Source organism: Drosophila melanogaster, chromosome 3R (assembly GCF_000001215.4).
Source record: "Drosophila melanogaster chromosome 3R".
Taxonomy (NCBI): domain Eukaryota; kingdom Metazoa; phylum Arthropoda; class Insecta; order Diptera; family Drosophilidae; genus Drosophila; species Drosophila melanogaster.
Window position 1 is genome coordinate 23,128,138 of NT_033777.3, and position 19,749 is coordinate 23,147,886.

Here is a 19,749-nt window from a genome sequence, read left to right on the forward strand (position 1 = left end):
CCTGAAATGCAGCAATAACACACATTCATTTATCAAACAATTTCTTTATATTTCATTAAATATTAAGTATAAATACGCAGTTAACTATTAAGTATTATATACACAATTACAATAAGATATTCAGTCACTATAATGCTTCTTCTATATACAAAGTACGATATATATTATATCAAAGGGCTTGAACTCGCCGCCGCACCTCAATAAATTATGCAATTCAATTCCATGATAATATACAGTAACAGTCGTCTGTGTTCTCCGGGAGTTTGCCGATTGATTTTCTCAGGATGATTTAGGATCTGCGCCGAGGATTGCCTACTTACAGCTAAAATGTTTGCAAAAACAATAAGTCAAGGACATTTAACAGTGTTTTCATTTCGTTTCGCATCGTTTTGATTTCATACTCATTTGCTCTTTGCTTTATCGCTTGGGTGGGGTGTTTTGTGTGTGGGTTTTTGATTTGTGGTGGTAAATAAATAGTATCGATCGATTATTAACGATATTCAACATTGAAATACATCAATCATTAGGCATATACATAACTACAGGATATAATACAATACAGGATCGTTGGGATCAGGATCGCTCTTCCAGGATTCCATCTCAATCGTGGCGCCAGCTCTGCGGCAGAACGTAGTCCTTGACCTTGTAGAGCGCATTGGCATACCAATGGATGCCATTCTGCTGCTGCGCCGAGCTCACCACCTTCGGCGAACTGTGCAACTGCTCCTTGGCGGGCAGCCACGCCTCCAGCGTGGACAGCAGGCGCATGGGAGCCAGTCCCCAGTGGGCCAGCGACTGGCTGTTGATCACCGCATAGCAACTGGCGGCCACCGAGTTGACCACAATGGTGCCCTCGCGGGTCAGCGGCGCGACCACGCCCTTACTGCGCACACTGCCCACCTTGACGACTCGCTGGGGCCTCAGCTCGCCCGTCTCCACATCCCGTACGAGCACCTGGTTCTTCTCCTCGATGCGATCCGCAAACACAAACGTGAGCTTCTGGCTCTCCGGCTGCCAAACGCTAACCAGGTGAGCCGGCGTCACCGTGAGCACTGCTCCACCGTCCGTGTGCAGCTGCACAAAGTTTTGCATCTGCTCGAGGTTGCGGTCCATGAAGAGGATCACTTCGCTGTAGACGGCCTGTCCGTTGGCGGTCATGCTCAAAACACGATCTCCGATAGAGAGCTCGCCGAGCGGCTTCCGGACTCCACTCTCCAGCAGCGCTGTGCTCTCCGGCGTGAAGCAGCCGTGCACGTGGGAACTGATCGACGAATCTGCAAGTAGGAGAGGAAAGAATTTGGTTAGAAAATTGGATTTTAAATAAATATAAGGTGCTATTTAAATATTCATAGAAAGTTATAATAAATATTCGTATCCAGAGTAGTTACACGATTACTTTAAAGGCTTGCATGGGTGTTCATGTATTTTACACAATCTAAAATCTGATCTGCAGATTGCTTGTTTGGTTACTGAGAGCCGCCCAGGTAATGGCATTAGTTTGCTAATCTAATTTGGCGTTAAGCATCCAATTGCCAAGCCCAACAAGTCAAAAAGGTTTTCACAGATCCGGGGCTGGCCCGTTGCAGCCCAATGTGAAACAATGGACTCGAAAGGACTGAAAGGACTGCCTTTTGCGGCTCGCCAACAAGCCAGGAACCTAATGCGATCGTTGAACAGAGATCCGAGATCGGAGATCAGCAATCTGCGATCTGCCAGGCATATCAATAACAAGCGGTCGACGTGTTTTTGTTTCGGCTTGCACAAAAATTGTGATCTTGTTTTCCCTGCAAGATTAGCCGTGGGATCAGCATCAGCCGCATGCGAAGCCGAACTCGAGCCAAAGCCGCTTAGAAATCCCAAGGAAAAAGAAATGCAAAGGAATAAAATGAGTAGAACAAAAAAGGGGGATGTGCCAGGTAGCAGCTTGTGGTTTGTTTTCCCAACCATTTTTGGCAACCTGTTGGCAATTACCGAACATGCTGCAACCCACCTAAACAATAATCGAAGTGCAGGCCACATTAATCATCATTAATGGGTATCGGATTGCAGGGAACAGGCCCACCCAGATGCATCTGGAATATATCGAGATGCACTCTATAGAACTTTCTCTGGGGGCCTTCACACTCCACACTCGAAGCGCCGATGCTGCTTGTAAAATTCAAATTAAAAATTCCAGACCAAATGCGACCACTAACCGCGCGCTTTATTATAATGAGCGGCCATAAAGTGGCCTTGTTGCCGCTGCTGCTGCCGCTGCTGCTGCCATGGAATTCCAAAGAAAATGCACCTTCCCAGTGGCCAGCCCGAAATTCCCATTGATGCATTTTGGTAAACAGAGACAGGCGGACACACAAAAGTGTAGAAACAATAAAAATCGGATTAAATACATATGGCTGGCGGTCTATAAAACCCATAATCGATGTGGATGGACGAAAGGGGAATGGGATCGGAAAGAGAATAGGAATCGGAATCGAAATCGGGCCCAAAAGAACACACGAAATGGACAAAAGATTCTGGGGAGATGGAGAGAAGGAAGCGCGGTAGTAACAAGAAAAATTGGTGTGAAATCTACCTTCTACCAAAACACGGCACTGAAACCGAAACAGAAACAGAAACCAAAAATAAAAAATAAAAACGAGGGACAAGAAAAATCTCAGGCCGTCTTCGTTGTTGGCGGTGAGTGGAAAGTGAAGAACTTGAAGGGTCATAAATTAATAAACCATTAAAGTGGTTAAAATTATCGTTATTTTATCTTTGTTGTGAAGACTAAACTGATAAATTATTACAAAACAGAGGACAGCCGAGCTGGTGCTGCTGCTGTTGTTGTTGTTTTTGTTGCTGCTGTTGTTGGCTTGGTGACTGATCGTTTGGACAGCATTAACATGAACATGCAACAGCAACAACAACAACAACAACAACACGCGCTTGGGGGCTTTAATGCGCGCGCGCGACACACCAGCAACAACAACAAAAGACAGCAGCAACATTGGTAAGAGCGAAACAAAAAAAAAAACTGAAAAAAAAATTAGTGTCGACAAAAAGGTTTACAGCCATTACTCTTCGTCGTCGTGCTGCTGCTGTTGCTGTTGTTGCTTTTGCTTTTGCTTTTGCTGTTGCTCTTGCTGCTGCCGTTTAGGCCCCTACAAACGAAAGACTTAGGCAGCGAACTCGAGGCACAGCGAATGCTGTGCCAAAACTGTCATAAGCCCGTGGTTTATGTGCAGCGGCCTATCAGCAATCAATCGCCCCGTAATTTATTGATAGCTAGCAGCAGCACTAGCCTCACTAGCACCACTGGCAACACATGGCTTTCAGGACCCGCTGGACCACACACACACACATGTTGCCGAACGGGCAATGGTATGACCTGCTTGCCACTTGTTGTGCGTCGGCTGACCTTTTGATATTGCCCAAGGAGACCAAGTTGGAGTGGGGGAGGATGACAGCAGGATCAAGGTTCATAGCCTGGCGGCTCCTTTCATAAGCAATTAGAATCAATGAGCAAGGACACTCGGCTCCGTTTCCTTTCCATCGCCCTTTTGTCCTGCCGCAATCTTTATGGGCCGCCACCAAAAGTCACAATATTGTGACTCGACTGCGTGTGTGGGAAAGAGGCGTGGCATCTTGTAATTGTAGATGGAAATTAAATGAACAACTGACAGCCGGTCGCACCCAAAGTGTCTATCTGTCTGTATGTGTGGGAAACTTGAAAGGGAAAATCCCTCTAGAGCCGCTAAAGACATGCAAAAAAAAAAAAAACATGAACATGAAGAAAATGAAGTATGAAAAAGGAACCGAAGAGAGAGAGCAAATCTTGGCAAGAAAACTTAATTGTCTTGGCCCGTTTTGGTTGGCTGATCGGGCCAAAAGCATTTTCTTCTCGGTCTTTGGGGCAGTTTCGTTATGTTTCGGGGAAAACTGGTTGCTGGCCATAATGGCAGCTCACGGATACACACTTTGACGGCCAGGCTTGTCTTAACTGATGATGCTAACTTGCTGGCCGTTCAGTGTTTTTTTTTTTTTTCTTTTTTTCAATTAGGCCCGCGCTCAGGTTTTAGCCCGGCATTTAATTCATCTTTGCCAGTTTGCCTGTTGCCCGTTTGCCTGCTTCTCCAACAGTCTCGGCCAGTTTGTGCTGCCTGAGAAACGCTTTGGGTGTCGTATCATCAATTCGTTTAATTTGACAGGCGCAAACCTAAACATGTCAAAACAACAGCCATGCGGTTAGTAGTGGTGGTTGCCGCCTCTGGAGCCGACTTTTCGGGTTCCAGCCCAGTCTTCAGTCCTCCGTCCCCAGTTCCCAGTTCCCAGTCCTCGTACCCTCAGACCATCCACATGCACAGTCCGGTTTTCTGACTTTGTTGCCGTTTTTCTTCCTCTTTCGGATCTTGAGAGTCGTGTCTTTTAACTGGCACTGGCACTGGTACTGGGCACTGCAGCCGTGGCCAATTCGGCGGATGCGAAGTGCAGGGCGAGCTGCGAGCGGCTGAAATTTGCCAACGCCTGTCAGCTTAGCGATCGCCAGTACGAAACATGCGAAATTACGCTTGTTAGTGTCACTTCTGGCTAACTGACCAGGCCCACCCATCAGCCAGCACCTAGGCCAGCACTTTATGCTTCCTACGGACTGCACTAGCTTAAAACAATCCTAAGTTTTAAGGGAACTTAATTTAATTTTATATTACCATAACATTAAGAGTCATAATTGTATAATATTCATGATGCATGCTTTTGATATTTACACTGGCTTAACTGTTACATAACTTCAGAAAAAACCGGAAAACTACGAGTATTCATTATGAAAAATGACCAAATAATGAATATAAAAACAGCGATTAAGTATAGTATATATGTGGATAATTACCTGACTTGACGGAGCAGTAGATGTGGCGCCTGCTGACGTAGGAGACCCAATCGAATCCAGCCTCGACGGCCAGGCGAGCGAGCATGCCGTATTTGGACTGGTCGCGATCGGAGGTGGCAATGGTCACCGCTCGGCCCTCGTAGTGGAGCGACTCCTGGCCGTGATGGTAGTCCTCGTCCCAGCTCTCGGTGACCAGCAGCCGGATGCCGGGCCATTCGTTCATCACCGAGTAGGCCAGCACGTTTAGCTTCTCCTTGCAGCGCTGCAAAAGAGGGCAGAGAACGGAGAGATCGATTAGGTATTGTTAATAGCCAGACGCCATGTTTTAAGACACGCAGCACGCAGCACGCACGAGGGAGCGGGATGGCTACACTGCTGTCGGCGGGGGCGTGGCATGCGGGCGTTCATTTCGGTTGCCCAAAGGGCCCAATGCGTTCATTTTGCCCACTTAGTGCACTCAACAAAATTATTGAGCATGTTGATATGGAGATAATCTAATTTTTTAAATAAGAACTGAAGGAATATTATCAATCAAATTCTCTATGAAAATCATTAACTTTATAATTAACAAGACTATAGCTAGATCTGAAAAACAAATGACTAGCCAGAGGAGGTTCTACTTTTTTCCGAGTGCTTCTACCTCTTTGCGCTCTGTGAGTCTGCCCTTTTTGGCCGCATCCTTTGAACCTGTTGCTGCAACCTCAACAAACAGGCGATCTTATTTGCCCAGTTCCCTTTTGGCCAAAGGCTTATTTGCCCATGCTTACGTGCAGTTCAAACACTGACCCTCGACGATGGCGATGGTAATGGTGACCCTAACCCACGCTCGCAGATAGACCTTTTATTTTCTCCCTTTTCACTCTTTGTTTTTCCTGTCGATAATATGAAAATGCTTACGCTTTGTTTGCCAATGTGGTGGGTGCTCATCCGTTTGTCGGCTCGTTTTCATTTGATTTTTTTAGTGGATAGAACTGGCCCGGCCTGGAGAAATGCCAGCCAAGCAGAAAAGGATTCGAACAAGTCTATGCAAATATTTGAGATCCCAAAATTCAAAATTCGAAATACGAAAAGGAAAAAAAAAACGTGTGGACTCAGGCGGGGCAACAAGAGAGTGTCTTAAAGATTGAGCCAGCCACAAAATCAATTATCAACGGACTGAGTCCGGGGGTGACAGGATGTTGCCTTTGTGGGCAAACAGAATGCGAGCCGTAAAATCAATTTGCGACACGAAGATCCTTTTCTTCTTTTTTAGTTGATGGCAAACCACAGCGATCAGTTGCTGTTGCCTTTTCGGGCTTATGTTTTGATGAGGTGTGGATCTGTAGCGTTCATTGTTTGCTATTATTTGGCCAAAACAGGACAACCGAATTTGTCACACAGTCGTGGCCCTGTGGCAAATTGCGATGGCAGGCCGCATTCCGAGAAGAGTTCAATGATATTTGCCCAACGCGCTGCAACTTTGCTTTATTAAAAGGCTTAACCAGTCGAGAGTTGAGACTTAAGAGGCGAGAGCCAAGTCGTGCTAATGAGCACAAAAGCGTAACGACAAACAGAGGATCGCTGCCAACGAGTGTGTATATCCATATCCATGGAGCCATAAGTTGGGGTAAAGACAAACGCTTTTGTCTTAAGCACTGCCAACGATGTTTACCCAACATGCTAATGCATTGAGCTCGAATTCGAATCGATGCGCTGGACGCGCAATGAACAAACAACGGCCCGTCTCAGATCTCGGATCTGAGATCTGGGATCTGAGTTCTTTGGGATCTCTCGAGACTGGGATCTCTCCTCGCAGATCCCATATTCCACTGCACTCTCCGCCCAACTTCGTTTGCCGACGGGTGCGTAAGGTAAACATTTACGTATACACGGCGTCGGCGGCCCAAAAAGATGGCTAAATAATGTGTGTGCCTTGTAAGTGGCCGTTAGACAACAGCGTCAAGTGTAAATAAGCCCGTGCCCTGGCAACTCGGGGTATCGGAAAATCCCAATACCCATATTAATACGTATTATACCCATAGCCATAGCCATACCATCTCCCCCTAGGAAAGCTGCATTAATTAGACATTCAACAAGGTGTGAACTTTGCCTTTTCTTCAGCCATTACCCCGAAAAAGGCGGAAAACTCAAATCTTCGAAAAATCCGACCACGCCCCATTGTGCATTTTTGTTTATATGCGTGTATGGAGGGGGGGGGGGGGGCGACTGCATTTGATTTTGGCTATTTCGGTTTCTGTTTTTTTTTTTATTCCTCACCCATTTTATTCGCCTCTGATGCGTTTTTAATGGACGCGCGACTGCAGTTTTATTGATTTAAATTGTCTGACTGGCTGGCTGCCAATTTGACGCTCTTAATGGTCGGGCGAAATTATTATGGCACGAAGATTATTAGGCACTCATCATCATTAGCCAAGTCAGGACGCGAGTTGGCCAAGTCAGGTCGAGTTAATAGCCCGCTCTCGACCAGAGACAAGTTCGGGGGCTTTGTTTGTTTTGCCCATCCCAAACCCAAGTCCAGGCCATACCATACCATACCATGTACCATCTCCCATCTGTGGGCTTTTTTTTTGCGAGGGTCTCGGATTACTTGTCTTGGGTACCCCAGGGAAACCGACGATTAGGAAACGACACAATTTAACGACATAATTCAAGTGCGCATTAAGTTACGGCTGCCAGGGGAGTCACCCCTTTTTTTATATATATACATATATGTATGTATGTATATATGCAGCATATATGTGAATATATATGCAGATGCACGTGCTCTATGGTGTAAGCAGATATGGCATATCCTTTGATTCCCGGCACTGATTGAGATCGCAGAGGAAGCGAAAACTTACAACTGAGGAAGCGACACAGGATATAGTCGAAAAAATACGAGTTGAAACTCTGAAGAAATCACGTCACCCACCTAAACGATTCACACACACACAAACACATACGTTCTATATGTGCGATATGTGTGTCAACGGGGTCTGAGGTGGGCCACTTGAGGGCCGCCACTTAGGTGGCAACTTAGGGTTTCTCAGTTTTGTGGAGTTTGGAGTCTTGAGTCCCAGAATCCCGGAATCCCTTGCCATCAGTCAGCGGGCCTTTTTCCCACCCTGTGTGGCCCACTCGAGCGCACAGTTTTCCTCACTTAATTGGCAAACTGTTATGGATCCTCTGATTGATTCAAGTGCAATGCCAATCCGCAGCTCCAGCTGGATCTGTTTATTTGTGTTGCCAATCTATTCACAGCTCGTCATCGCTTCATTAGAATTAGCGGCGGTCTTTGATTTGTTTACGATGCGCTGGCAGCGCAATTATTACAGCGCAAAAATCAAATCAAATATCGGCTATCGGCCAGCAGAAAAAACTGAAGTTTTAATTAATTGGAAACGAATGGTACTGTGTTTACGGAATCTGGAGAAATCATCTGGGTTCTGAAGTCTGCTCCTGTCTGTTTATTTTCGCCTTTTTTTTTTTTTTGCTTCCATTATAAATGGCAGAGCATAAAGAAGTTGAAACCTTTATTGGATTAATGGGGGATTAAGGGTGCTGTATCGCGGCTAATTGAATTTTTACCACTTCGAAAGATGGTATAGTGGTTAAAGTCAACGGGTAGATAAGCCAAGTTTCGCAAGTAATTGAATTTCCCACTGTAAAAATGCAAATTAAAATTTTCCATTTACTAGACCTTAAATCCACTCGCCACAAACAAAAAAAAACAAAACCCAAACGCATTACAAATGCTCGTAAATCACGCGTCAAATAAATGTCCATAAGGGGAAGGCGTCATTTTATTGTTATTAATTAAATGCTATTAATTTGCAGAAATCGTAAATTAAATCTCAGCTGTGGCCTATTGCCCGCTGCCCCACCTGCCTGCCACATTTAATGTCCCCCCGGCGATCAGCAAAAGTCATTTGGAGCTCGATCTTGGAGCTTGAAGCTGGCAGTTGGAGTAGCCAAGAGTCAGGTAAGAGCCGAGTTCGGGCCGGGTCTTAAATGATAAGCGCCATAATCCCTGATGTGTGATTAACTTTGATGATGAGTTATGAGCCGCACACTGGCACCGATGGAGCAACGGACAGCGGGTAGGCGAGGGGGTGGCGGCTGCCTTGGGGTCTTCCGTTCGATCCCCGGATCCCCTGGATCTTGGATGACTTGCAGGAATGGATGCAGAGCAGGAGAGGAGCCATGTGAAATGTGAGTCACTCGCCCAGCAGTAATGTGATAGCCGCGACGCGATCTCTGATCGCGATCTTCCATATTCTCTCCCGGCGCAAGTTCATAAAAGTTTTATGCAAATAAAGCAAAAGCCAGAGATCCAAAAAGGCAAATATCGATGGCATTTTGGGGCAACAAATCCTTGAACATTCGCGCCTGAGTGCCCTCGTAAAAGTATCAAATTGATTAATAATAATAATATAAAAGCATCTCGCACAAAAGCAAAACAAACAAATAAACAGTGCGAATCCGCATCGGCGATACATATACAACATATATGGGGTTCATATTGGGGGGGCTCTTTTTTTGAAAGAGACGATTTGTCCACTTTGCCTGACTGATGTTTGTTTGATAAGTTTGATTACTTTGTTCGCCGCAGGAATGTTCCCACGAAATTGGCTGATGTTTGCTTATCGCAGCATTTGACGTGATTTGATTTGAGTTCCTTTGTTTTTTTGGCAAAGGGAAAATGAAACTGAAGCTCTGACATCATCCCACCCAGCGATTTCTGTTCTTTCTCTTAGGTTTTAGTTATTTTTTTTTTTTTTATGTCATAATAGGATCAATTTTGAGTCATAATGCTCTATTAGAATGGCTCGGCTGAGGGCTTACTTTGATTTGATTTGAGTGGAGTTGATTTGATGGTGATGTGCATGTCTGGAAGATCAGGGAGTGAGGAGCTGGCGTATGGAGTCTGGAGGACTGGCAGTGCTGCATGCATGTCAATAATCATATCGGATTACCCATTGGCTTTGCCCTCAGCCCCATTGTTGCTACAATTTATGAAATTTTAGAACTTATGCTGCGGCTTTTGACGCATTCTTTTGTCCACATCCATATCCATCTGTCCGCTGCGGTTTCTGCTGCTCTGCTGCTCTGCTGCTCGTCTAATCCCGTGGCATTCAAGATTCAACTTCAGATACCGCAGATACAACAGTTCAGCGCTGAAAAGGTCTGAAGAGAAGTGTTGCCCTAGACACATTCGCCGGTAATTACCTGAGCCAATGACTTGTCATAAGCTCCAGTACTTTACGATGCATTTGTTCGTTTCGGTTAGGAGTAGCTGCATTGCATGGCGACTGCTGAAATTTCGCAATTTGTTTATGCAACCGGCGGAGGGAAGTGCAACACACCCACAGTCAGGGCCACGCAGCTAGCAGTCCGACTTTCGAGCCTTTTAAATGGCCACAACGAATTGTTTAGCAGCTGAAATTCACGCACAGCGGCCAGTAAGTCATTCGGTCTGATAGCCAGATCCAAATCCACATAAAATGCGTTTTAGTTGCGCTCTGCTGGCACTCCACGGTACTCTTTGCAGCTCCTTGCAGGAATGGCAAAAGATTTCAATGTCACTGGATATATGTATACGACTTCGGTAGCGGAACAGTTGCCGTTGTAAATATTTGTCCCGTGAACAACAGGATTTTTATGCTCGCCGAGTGTCCTTGGCCGTTTAGTCAATCGCCCGAAGGACCTTGGCCTTCGGTGTGTCACTGCGTTTGTGCTGCCGTGCGAGCAACTGTTAATTGTTCGCCAGTTTCTGGAAAGGCTGCGATACCTTTTGATTGCATATCAAATTCAAGGTAACATCTGAAATGGCTGCAACCATTTAGAATCCCCCGATGGGCGCGTGGCAGTTGCCAAATGCAATTTGGAATTGGTTTTCAAGTGAAACTCTAGCAGGCGAACAACTGGTTCGATAATACGATTTAACTTTACAGTACAGTAAAATCTGATTTTTAAAGATCTAAGTCGTTTTTGCGAAACACTAACCACTGACTAATAAATCAACAAATCGAAAGTCATTGTAACACTTGTGTGGGCGATACTAAACCCTTTAAATCAACTATATTAGTCGGTTGGCAGGCGTAATCTGTCTTCCCACAATTCTGATTATTAGTTTGTTGTTCAATAGCACCAAATCGTCCAAGGAAACTGGAAGTCCGCCATAAAAGCCCAATAGCTCGTTTATGGCGCTAATCAATAACAAGGCTATTTTTACACATCGACACTTAAAATTTCATTAAAGTAACACGAAGATAAGCTGGTGGGAAGCGTGCCGATTATATATATCAGCAACTTCAATGTCGGCCCTCTTAGGGGGTCTTGACTGTGCTAAGCCGACTTCTGGCCGCAACGCAACCACCCCACTAACTGCTGGCTAATTGGAAATGTTGTCGCATGGTGCTTGAATTGAACACTTGTTTTAGCTGTTTCGCACTTTGAAACTCAACCACCGCTCCCCCACCAACTGGGTGGTCATCCCACCGCCACCCACTCCACTTTCACTACCCCCGCCCCTTTTTTTTTATGGCGATAAGATACTGCTGTTCTTCGCCTTAGCTGGTATCTTAGCACACATTTTGTTCTGGCACCGATATAGCGCAACTAGCAACGTATAACGTATAACGTATAACTTGCACCTAAACTAATTTTCACATTTTATTTCACACATAAAAACCATCATATACCTCTTTTAGCATAAACCATAAAGTGGCAAGCATATAGTATTATGCCAAGCGAACCCAATTTCTTTCAGTGCCAGCATGTAGCTACACATGTTGGCAAATATAGGGTGACTATCTGGGGGGATAGTAACCGTGTATTGGCAAACGAACTACTTGGCTGCAGTCCGCTTATCAGACAATCGCCGGTGATAAGCGGCAAATGCTCGCGTGCCTCCACTTTTGGGGCGCGGACAGGGTGGGCGGTGGGCGGTGGGCGGTGGTTTTGGCTGAGTAAAACCTGATAAATACCGGGACTTGTAATCTCCCGCATTCGATACCCTGTTTGTTGTTCAGCGCGAAATCGAAAACGCATTTGCGAAGCGTACACACAATGTTGAGTAAACTATGTATTTGCAATGATGACCCGGGGATCGATTGGGCTCGAGGTTGTTGAACGCGTTCGCTCGGTTTGTTTGGATTTCGGGACGCTTTGCAGCTTTATGGCTTAGTTCGATGGAATTCAGGCGCTATCTACCGTTCAGCCGTCGAGTATCGGGCTTCCTGTTTTTTTGCACTTGCGAAACAAGTGCAGTGCGGCGATAAGATGCATAATTAATCATATAAATGGCCAATGCTCAAAACTAATACTATATTTCAGCCCAGTTTTATGGCAGCCATCGCCACCATAAAGTTGGTGAAATAGCCAATGCTCGATCAATGATTGGGCACTTTTCCGCCACGTAGCGTTTATCAATGGGAACCGAGTGGCACAATCTCGTGCCATCGGGCGATCGCTAGATACGGGCTATAAAACAGCGCGAGCGATAAGCGATCGCTAATTTGACAATTGAATTTACGGACCACGACGGGTGGCAAAATGTGAGTGCAGTGCGCAATAAGCACGGAATTAGCCTAGCCGCAAATCGGAACCCAGCTGTCTGATATAGAAGACGAATTCGGAACAATATCAGCAATAAAATCTCATCTAAATGGTGTGTTTGACCTCCATACCTCAGATTTAACAGGCATTTCATTGTGTTCCTATATCAAAGTAGGCTTACTTTTATCACAAAATAATACCTAGACCAAATATTAAGTGTACTATTAAAGCATTACAAGTTCCGTTTGGTAGAGTTATCTCACATTTTTTCCTAGAATTAGTCATTTATTTGGCGTAAGACTGGGTTTTCACTTCATTTGTGTTGCTAACAATACTAAATGTTAAGTAATTTCTGATTAATCGTGATTAATAAGTCAATATTTCGGTTTTTACAAATAATTTTTAAGTCACTTTGTCACAATGATTCCGATAAGCGAAACTTTCCCAATGATGTATTACAAATTTTGTTACTAGCTTACGGTGTTTGAGGGTTTTCCTTACCTTGCTCATCAAGCGATCCGCTCCGGTGCCTTCCTCGTCGCGGAAAAGGATGTCCCTGTTGTAGTTGGGCACGAGGTCCTTGAATTTGGGCGAGTCCCGACGGATCACACCCTCCAGAGGTCCGGAGGCGCTGTTCGTGTACTCGGATAGATTGGGAATTGTCTGCTTGAGGACCAGCGGATACAGGTTGCGCGCCCTATGACGACCCAATCCTCGGCCAGGACCGCAGCTGTGAGCCGGGCTAAAGACCATCGGCAAGACGATCAGCAGCAGGGCCACCAGAGAGGTCAGCCTGCTGAGGCAACGCTGCGTATGCGCAATGTGGCGCATCGTTTGCGTTTCTTCTTGCGGGATTGCGGAGATGGAGCTCGCTGCGGATTTGGAGCTGGAACTGGAACTGGAACTGTGGCATTTGGCATCCAGGGAGAGACAGGTGACACTGGCGGCACTGGCCCAAGGCACTGAGCTGTGGTTATCCATGATTTATCTAAGACTCGTTGTTTGCTGTTTCTCTTGATTGGATTTTGTATCTCCTTTAATTTTTTTTATTTATTTTTTTGGTTATTTAGCACTTCACTTTTGGCACACAGACACGCTTATTTGGCGACACGTTTGTTATTCAGATTTATGGTATTATTTGGATTTAAACTGGCTAAATCGAAATACTTGAGTCGGCGAAATCGCAGGTCCTAACTGACTTAACTACGGTCTTAACTGTTCTCCGCTGAACTGGCAGTTAGCTCTCGGTTCGGACAACCGTTGCGCTCGCACTGTGATTGACAAATGACATTTCCGAGCGGAGTATCGTGCGCGCAGAGTGTTCGAGTGCGAGTACGAGTACGGCAGCGAATACGAATGCGAGTATAAGTACGAGTACGACGAGGGTGCTTTCAAGAACCCTAGGCCTTTTAGCTCACACAAACACACACGCACACACACACTATCGCCTCGAGTTCATTCCGCGTTGTGATTGTATGCGTATGCCACTCGACGTTCGATCGGCTGTGGTGTTCATTTTTATGCTGCCTTATGCGCAAGGGAAGTGGAAGCGGGACAACCAGATGATGCAGCATACTCACAAGACTGGTTTGCATGTGTTAGTGCCTGAGTCTTCGGCTCTTATGTACAAGCAATGTTGGCAACAGATGTTGGATGGCATTGGCATAGTGTGCTGCGGTCCATTATGGCCATGGATGAAAGTGTGTGCCTGTTGCCAATTGGATGTGTGATAGTGTGCGTTGCTGGCGCAGAAGAGCTGCAGCATCCTCGACTGCAACTGCAATTTCTCTTAACACTTGCACTACTCGGACTCGACTCGACTCGAGTCTTGTGGCTTGTTAGCCGCTTCTGGCCCTGCAACTCCTCCATCGCAGGCCATTGTTCACTTTTTTCCGTTGCCTTTCTTCGTTTTGTTGTTCGTTTCGCTTTATTGCTTGTAAATTAATAATGTTCCGGTTTTTTGTGTATTGTGTGACTCCTGGGCAGCCTTATATATATACATACATATATATGTATATTGTATATGGTATGATATGTGGAGTACATATGGGTTCAATGCTGCTTCCGTTTGCCAGTCTTCAAGGAACGGAAAAAGTGCTTAAAACTAAAGTACTTTATGATCATCGAAGGCTCCGAGCTTATGTCACCCAGTGAGTCATTCATATGCCCCTCAGGTAGTGGTCATGTTCCGATTAGATATCGCCTTAGGACCTACAAATTACTGGTCAATTTAACAATTTCCTTCTCCGCCAGAGGTTCCGTTCAACGCCATGTCAATAATCGCAAATATGTCTATATATATTGCAAAAACCGATAACGATTTTGGCAAATACAATTTGCAATTAGGTACCTTATATTTATGCACAGCAAATAACTAAGTTGCGGATTGATGCCGCACTCTGGAAATCAATAAATTTCCAGTTTTATCTCTGTTGACTTTGGCTAATATAAAATTCCCCACAACTGGGAAATCTCCAATTTAACTTTTTAGCTTTTTCGCACTTTCAGAACTTGGATCTGTGGCAAGCGCTAATCTTTTGTTTTGGCTCTTTTTCCAGACCTTATTTATTTTTTTGCGGTTGCACCAGGTCTATTTGCACTGTCACTTGGCAAGCGCGAATTGTGGAATACGCCCGTCAATGTGTGCCCAAGAAATTGTCACTTTCCAACGGGGTAGAACCAAGGGCCAAGGTGCACCTGCTCATGTAACGGATTCCATGGGGGGGCATAGCATTTTTTTTTTTTTTGGTAACGCTCTGGAATGCAAGGCATAGCATAATAATTTCGACAAAAAACGAAATGAATCGAAGAAAAAAAATAAAACGAATCGAAAGAGGAGAAATACAATAGCTGGTCGTGGCGGCAAAAGATATAAGAGAAGGCAAAACGCCATCAACAAGATACACGGAACCAAATTAAAGATGAAGAAGCTGAAATGGAAGGGGGTATGGAATATACGAGTCTTGGATGCTGGGCCATCGGGCATTCGAGTGTGTGTGCGAGAGTCTATGTGGCTGCCACATAAATTTCTGCCTTCTTTGTGTGCGCACCGAACTCATTACGTTCGTCGCTGTGTGTATCTGTGTGAGTTTCGAATGTGTCTTTGGGCCTCCGCATCTGTATCTGTATCTGTATCTGTGGGGCGGAGCTGCTTAAGGCGCTCATTTGTGAATGAACACACAACACACCGTGAACAAGCCAGATACAGATGCGAAGACCATCCCGGGCCCATGGGCAAACAACAATCGCTCCAGCACTTAATGAGCATGAATAAATGGCATCGCAGACCGTGGAGCAAGCGAGACGGCCAGCGGTCCTCATAATCACGATCATATAGATCGCGCTCTTAGCCGAAACGGCTCACAAAAAATACAGAAAAGAGTTAAAACAAAAAAAAAAGAACACTAAATAAATAAACTAACAAAAAATGCCTTTCCAGGCCCTTCGAGATAAAAAGCCGCAGATTAGTTTCTGTAATTAGATTTGGTCCAGCTTTGATTTATGTGAATATTAATGGGACAACAGCTATAAGTCGAAATTGAATTTTAATGGCAACCTGTAATGCTGCACGGTGAAAAATGTAAAAAAGCAGTTCTTAATGTCAAAACATTAAAAAAAAAAATGAATACAATTACCATTCTTCGAAATTTGATGTTGAGAAACTATATGATCAACGAAAAGATGTGACACTTGAATTACTCATCTACCAAGTTAAGATTAATATTTTTGCCGTGTGCTAGATCCTCCAAATAGACATACCGGAAATATTCAGACCATTCGCTGGCCAACTAGAATGCTCGAGAGCCCAGCAAGCAGCTCCTTTGATTCAACTCGGCATGGAATCCATGGGCAAGATGCCAAAGAGCAGATGGAACGCCATTTTCTGTGCGCCATGGCGCGTCCGCATCCAACGGCGTCTCCGTCTGCTTTTAATTTCTTTTAATGGAAGTTGTTAACATGGCTGCTGCTGCCTCGCCCGGATCACCTCCATCTCCATCTCCACATCTACCTCCGCCGTCCTCGTTGATCCCTTCCTGCTGGTCTGGGGCTGATTTTCGGCTTGGATCCCACCATTCCCACCAACGCCATGGGTTGCGGCTGATTTGCTCTTTTTGTTCTCTTACTTTTCGTTGGTGTTTCGATCATAAAACTTCGATATGAAACTTGAATTTTTGTTTCTTTTTTAATGCGCTTCCCCGTGGTGTGGGTATGTGGCTTATGTAATGTGATTTGGGGTGAATGAAAGGGGTAAATGCCATATTGTAACTTTTTAATTTAAAATATAAAACGACCAGCTTGGCTGCAAGTATTTTATGTTAATTTCAAAGGAAGCGCAGGTGACCCAATGAAATAACAAGTAAACGGTTAGTGGTTTCGTTACTGAAAAGCAAAGTAAACTTTTGTTATATAGAGTATCTAAAAGCCAATTTCGATTGTGACTCCCCAACTATGCCGCTCTCGCTTGGGGTTCATTGAATTTTAGAGGTGCTTTATGATCACTGGGCTAGCTGCGGCTGCTGGCAAGTTTGTTGCCAAAGTCTTTTGTTTTGGCTGCACAAGTCGCGCGGCTCTGGCATTAGAGAGAACCATGAGCGGCCACATAATTAACAAATAATAATGGCCATAACGCGTGCTTTGGCCCCGTCGCACCGGTTTGCTCGGTTATCTGCTGTGAAGGTCGCGGTAATTTAATAACTGATACCAACTAATATTTACGAGAATATTAATATAGTTTATAGCCAAATTTTAATGGCAGCTAAAATGGTTCGTATACTAATGCAGGCAGCAAACTAAAAACGATCGAAACAGCGACGGTTCTCATATCAAGTCAATGCTGATTTCGATTTGATTCCGAGAATCAGGCACTCAATCATGCTGCGAGTTGTGGGACTCTTGTGTTGTGACTGCGGCGGTTGCTTTCGGCCTGCCTCATAGCGTGCGACAAATGCCACTAACGGTTTGAGGTCTCTAATGGATGTTGACATTTACGGCTACCAGGGATTGGGATTGGGTCGTGGAAGGGAAAATGGAAAGGGGAAGGGGAAGTGGCTGTGTTCAGGCTGTTTAATTCACATAAATCTAAGTGAAATGCCATTGGGGAATTGCTGCCGAAATAGAAATTAGGCAAATGGATGGATGTGCCTCCGGTATTCCGGTGAATTTGCCACCATAAAGGCACGAACAGCCACTGAATGGTTTCAGTTCAGGAGCAAAATGGGCAGGGGGCTTGTAACATAAACATTCACAGCCAGCGTCCAAGTAACTGGGCAGAAAAAGGTTCTCATCCCAAGTGTCTCGATGTGTGCGTGCATACAAACATTTGTCAACCGGGCTCCTTTTGATCCGGACCGGCACGAGAGTCAAAAAGTCGTAAGCGGCATAGTTATCATTGTGCAGTGGGTCCATTGTGCTATCAGCTGGCAGCGATCGATGCGGTTTAAACAGCAGTCGAACGGCCGAGCAGTCGAGAATACGGTGAGTAAGCAGTGCCCGTTGGCCCAAAGGAGGTCCGAACAGGAAAGGCATTTTGGCCACATGCGGCGCGTATTTGGCCAACAGTTTTTGCACGAGACAAACCACAAAAATGCAGCTAAATGTGCGGAATGTTCAGACCAAATCAGTACACAAATCAAATGTCGGCAGATATGGAAACATATGTTACTTATTCGATGGAAAAAAAAATTAAACTATGATAACTGACAACTCACAACTAAGATTTGTGACATACGGTAATCAACTTTTAGTAAAACTACAAAAACATCATATATTGCAGCGATCAAACTTATTTTAACTTTTCTAAGTTGTTAAATACTAATCTTATTTATAATCTTATGTATATTTCCCAAGATTACTTAAAAGAAATTAAAGTATTTGTTTTTTGAAGAGTATAGCCCACTTCGACCTAAGGGCCCGCACTCCTCATTCGTTGTTAACAAATTGGACTGCATCATAGAAGGAATAGCAATCCCATCGAGCTTCATCCATGCTCACCACAAACCAAGCGGCAGCACTTACTTAAAATATTAAACAACGCTGAGCCGTTGTTGCCCTCTCGACGAACATCGAGCATCGAGCACCGGGCACCGAGCATCTGGAAATCCACATTCGAGGTGAGCGGAGTTGGAGGAGCTGCATAGATCCAGTCCAGACGCAGACGAGTCACATGCCCTCTCAAGTGGCCGTACAGGCGACAGCCCAACAGTCCACAGGGGGATTTTCTTAAGGGGCAATGGGCTCTCGTATTTAAATGTGTATCATGGCGATGGTCAAGTGAAGCGCATGCGTTGATGGACTTGAATTATATGCGACTTAAGCTCTGCGGCTGCTGTTGCTGCATCGGCATCCTCGGCAGCCAGTGCCATAAAAATTAAAAGTCATTATGGCCTGGAACAGCATTTAAGCCGTGGCAAGGCGAGTGTCTTTCTGAATGTGGGGAAACGACGGCGACGCAGGCCGTGGCACATTCCCACAGTCCCACAGTCCCAGACTCAGTGAAAGATCCCGGGATGGGATGTGATCGGTTCGGTTCGGTTCGGATCGGATCGGAACGGAAAGACTCGAGTGTCGCTGGGCTGTCAGAAAGTGCCATGAGACGGCAGCCACATGCGTCCACTTGGAGTGGGTTAATATTTGTTTGCTTTATCATTTTGAATTGACAGCAAAGTGGCGCTTGTTGCTCTTGTTGGTGTTGTTGTTGTTCATTTTTGTTGTAAGTATCGTTGTTGTTGTTGTTGTTGTTGTGGACGGACTCAGCGGGCGGGCCGCGTCGAAGGCTCAAGTTGTTTGTTGTCTGCGCGCCGATTATGGAAAGTTGATGACCAGCAACAGCACGTAAAACACCATCATAGGTGAAACATCGAAAGCTGTTCCTTCTCAAGTGCTTAAGGGGTCTTAGAAAATTGCACATTTTTATCTTCGCAGGGTTTTCAATTTCGAAATGTCAATACAGACAGCCATACAGTATACAGTACTCCCTTTTTGTTATGCGCCGCTCGTGGCCAAATGCCGCCCGGCCACAAAAACCGCACGCGGAATGCTGAGACCGCCGGCAGCCAGGGGTTAAAGGGAGGGCCGGAGGGCGGGGACCGGCAAGCAACACTTCGTTAAGTTGGGGCCAACATCAACGTCAACGCCTGTGCCGGTTAAATAGATTTTCGATACTCTATATAAGTGCCATGCACACTTTAGTGGGTTGCTTTGTCTTTACCTACATAATGCTTAAATTGATTATGAAGCTTACTACTATTTTTGTGCTCAGCAGCCTTCGTTTCCATTAGGCCTTTTTAATTACTATAATTAGTATTAGTGTAAGCTCCAAACTACAATTTGGAAGGGTGTCCATCGCT

At 45.2% G+C, this 19,749-nt stretch overlaps 1 protein-coding gene across 1 annotated transcript; it reads right to left on the reverse strand.

Annotated features, from left to right (window-relative positions):
• Positions 1–31: 31 nt before the first annotated feature.
• Positions 32–13,769, reverse strand: hh (hedgehog). Its single transcript, NM_001038976.1, has 3 exons — positions 12,905–13,769; positions 4,865–5,126; positions 32–1,274 (listed from the first exon to the last, which is right to left on the reverse strand). The coding sequence occupies exons 1-3, from the start codon at positions 13,382–13,384 to the stop codon at positions 601–603; spliced, it is 1,416 nt and encodes a 471-aa protein (NP_001034065.1). The 5' UTR covers positions 13,385–13,769; the 3' UTR covers positions 32–600.
• Between the last annotated feature and the right edge of the window lie 5,980 nt (positions 13,770–19,749).

Excerpts from the sequence above, each read along its gene's own strand:
- hh (NM_001038976.1), bottom strand. The coding sequence starts at position 13,384 with ATGGATAACCACAGCTCAGTGCCTTGGGCCAGTGCCGCCAGTGTCACC. Across the intron at positions 5,127-12,904 it reads CGGATCGCTTGATGAGCAAG|CGCTGCAAGGAGAAGCTAAA; the intron begins GTAAGGAAAACC and ends CCTCTTTTGCAG. Across the intron at positions 1,275-4,864 it reads CTACTGCTCCGTCAAGTCAG|ATTCGTCGATCAGTTCCCAC; the intron begins GTAATTATCCAC and ends TCCTACTTGCAG.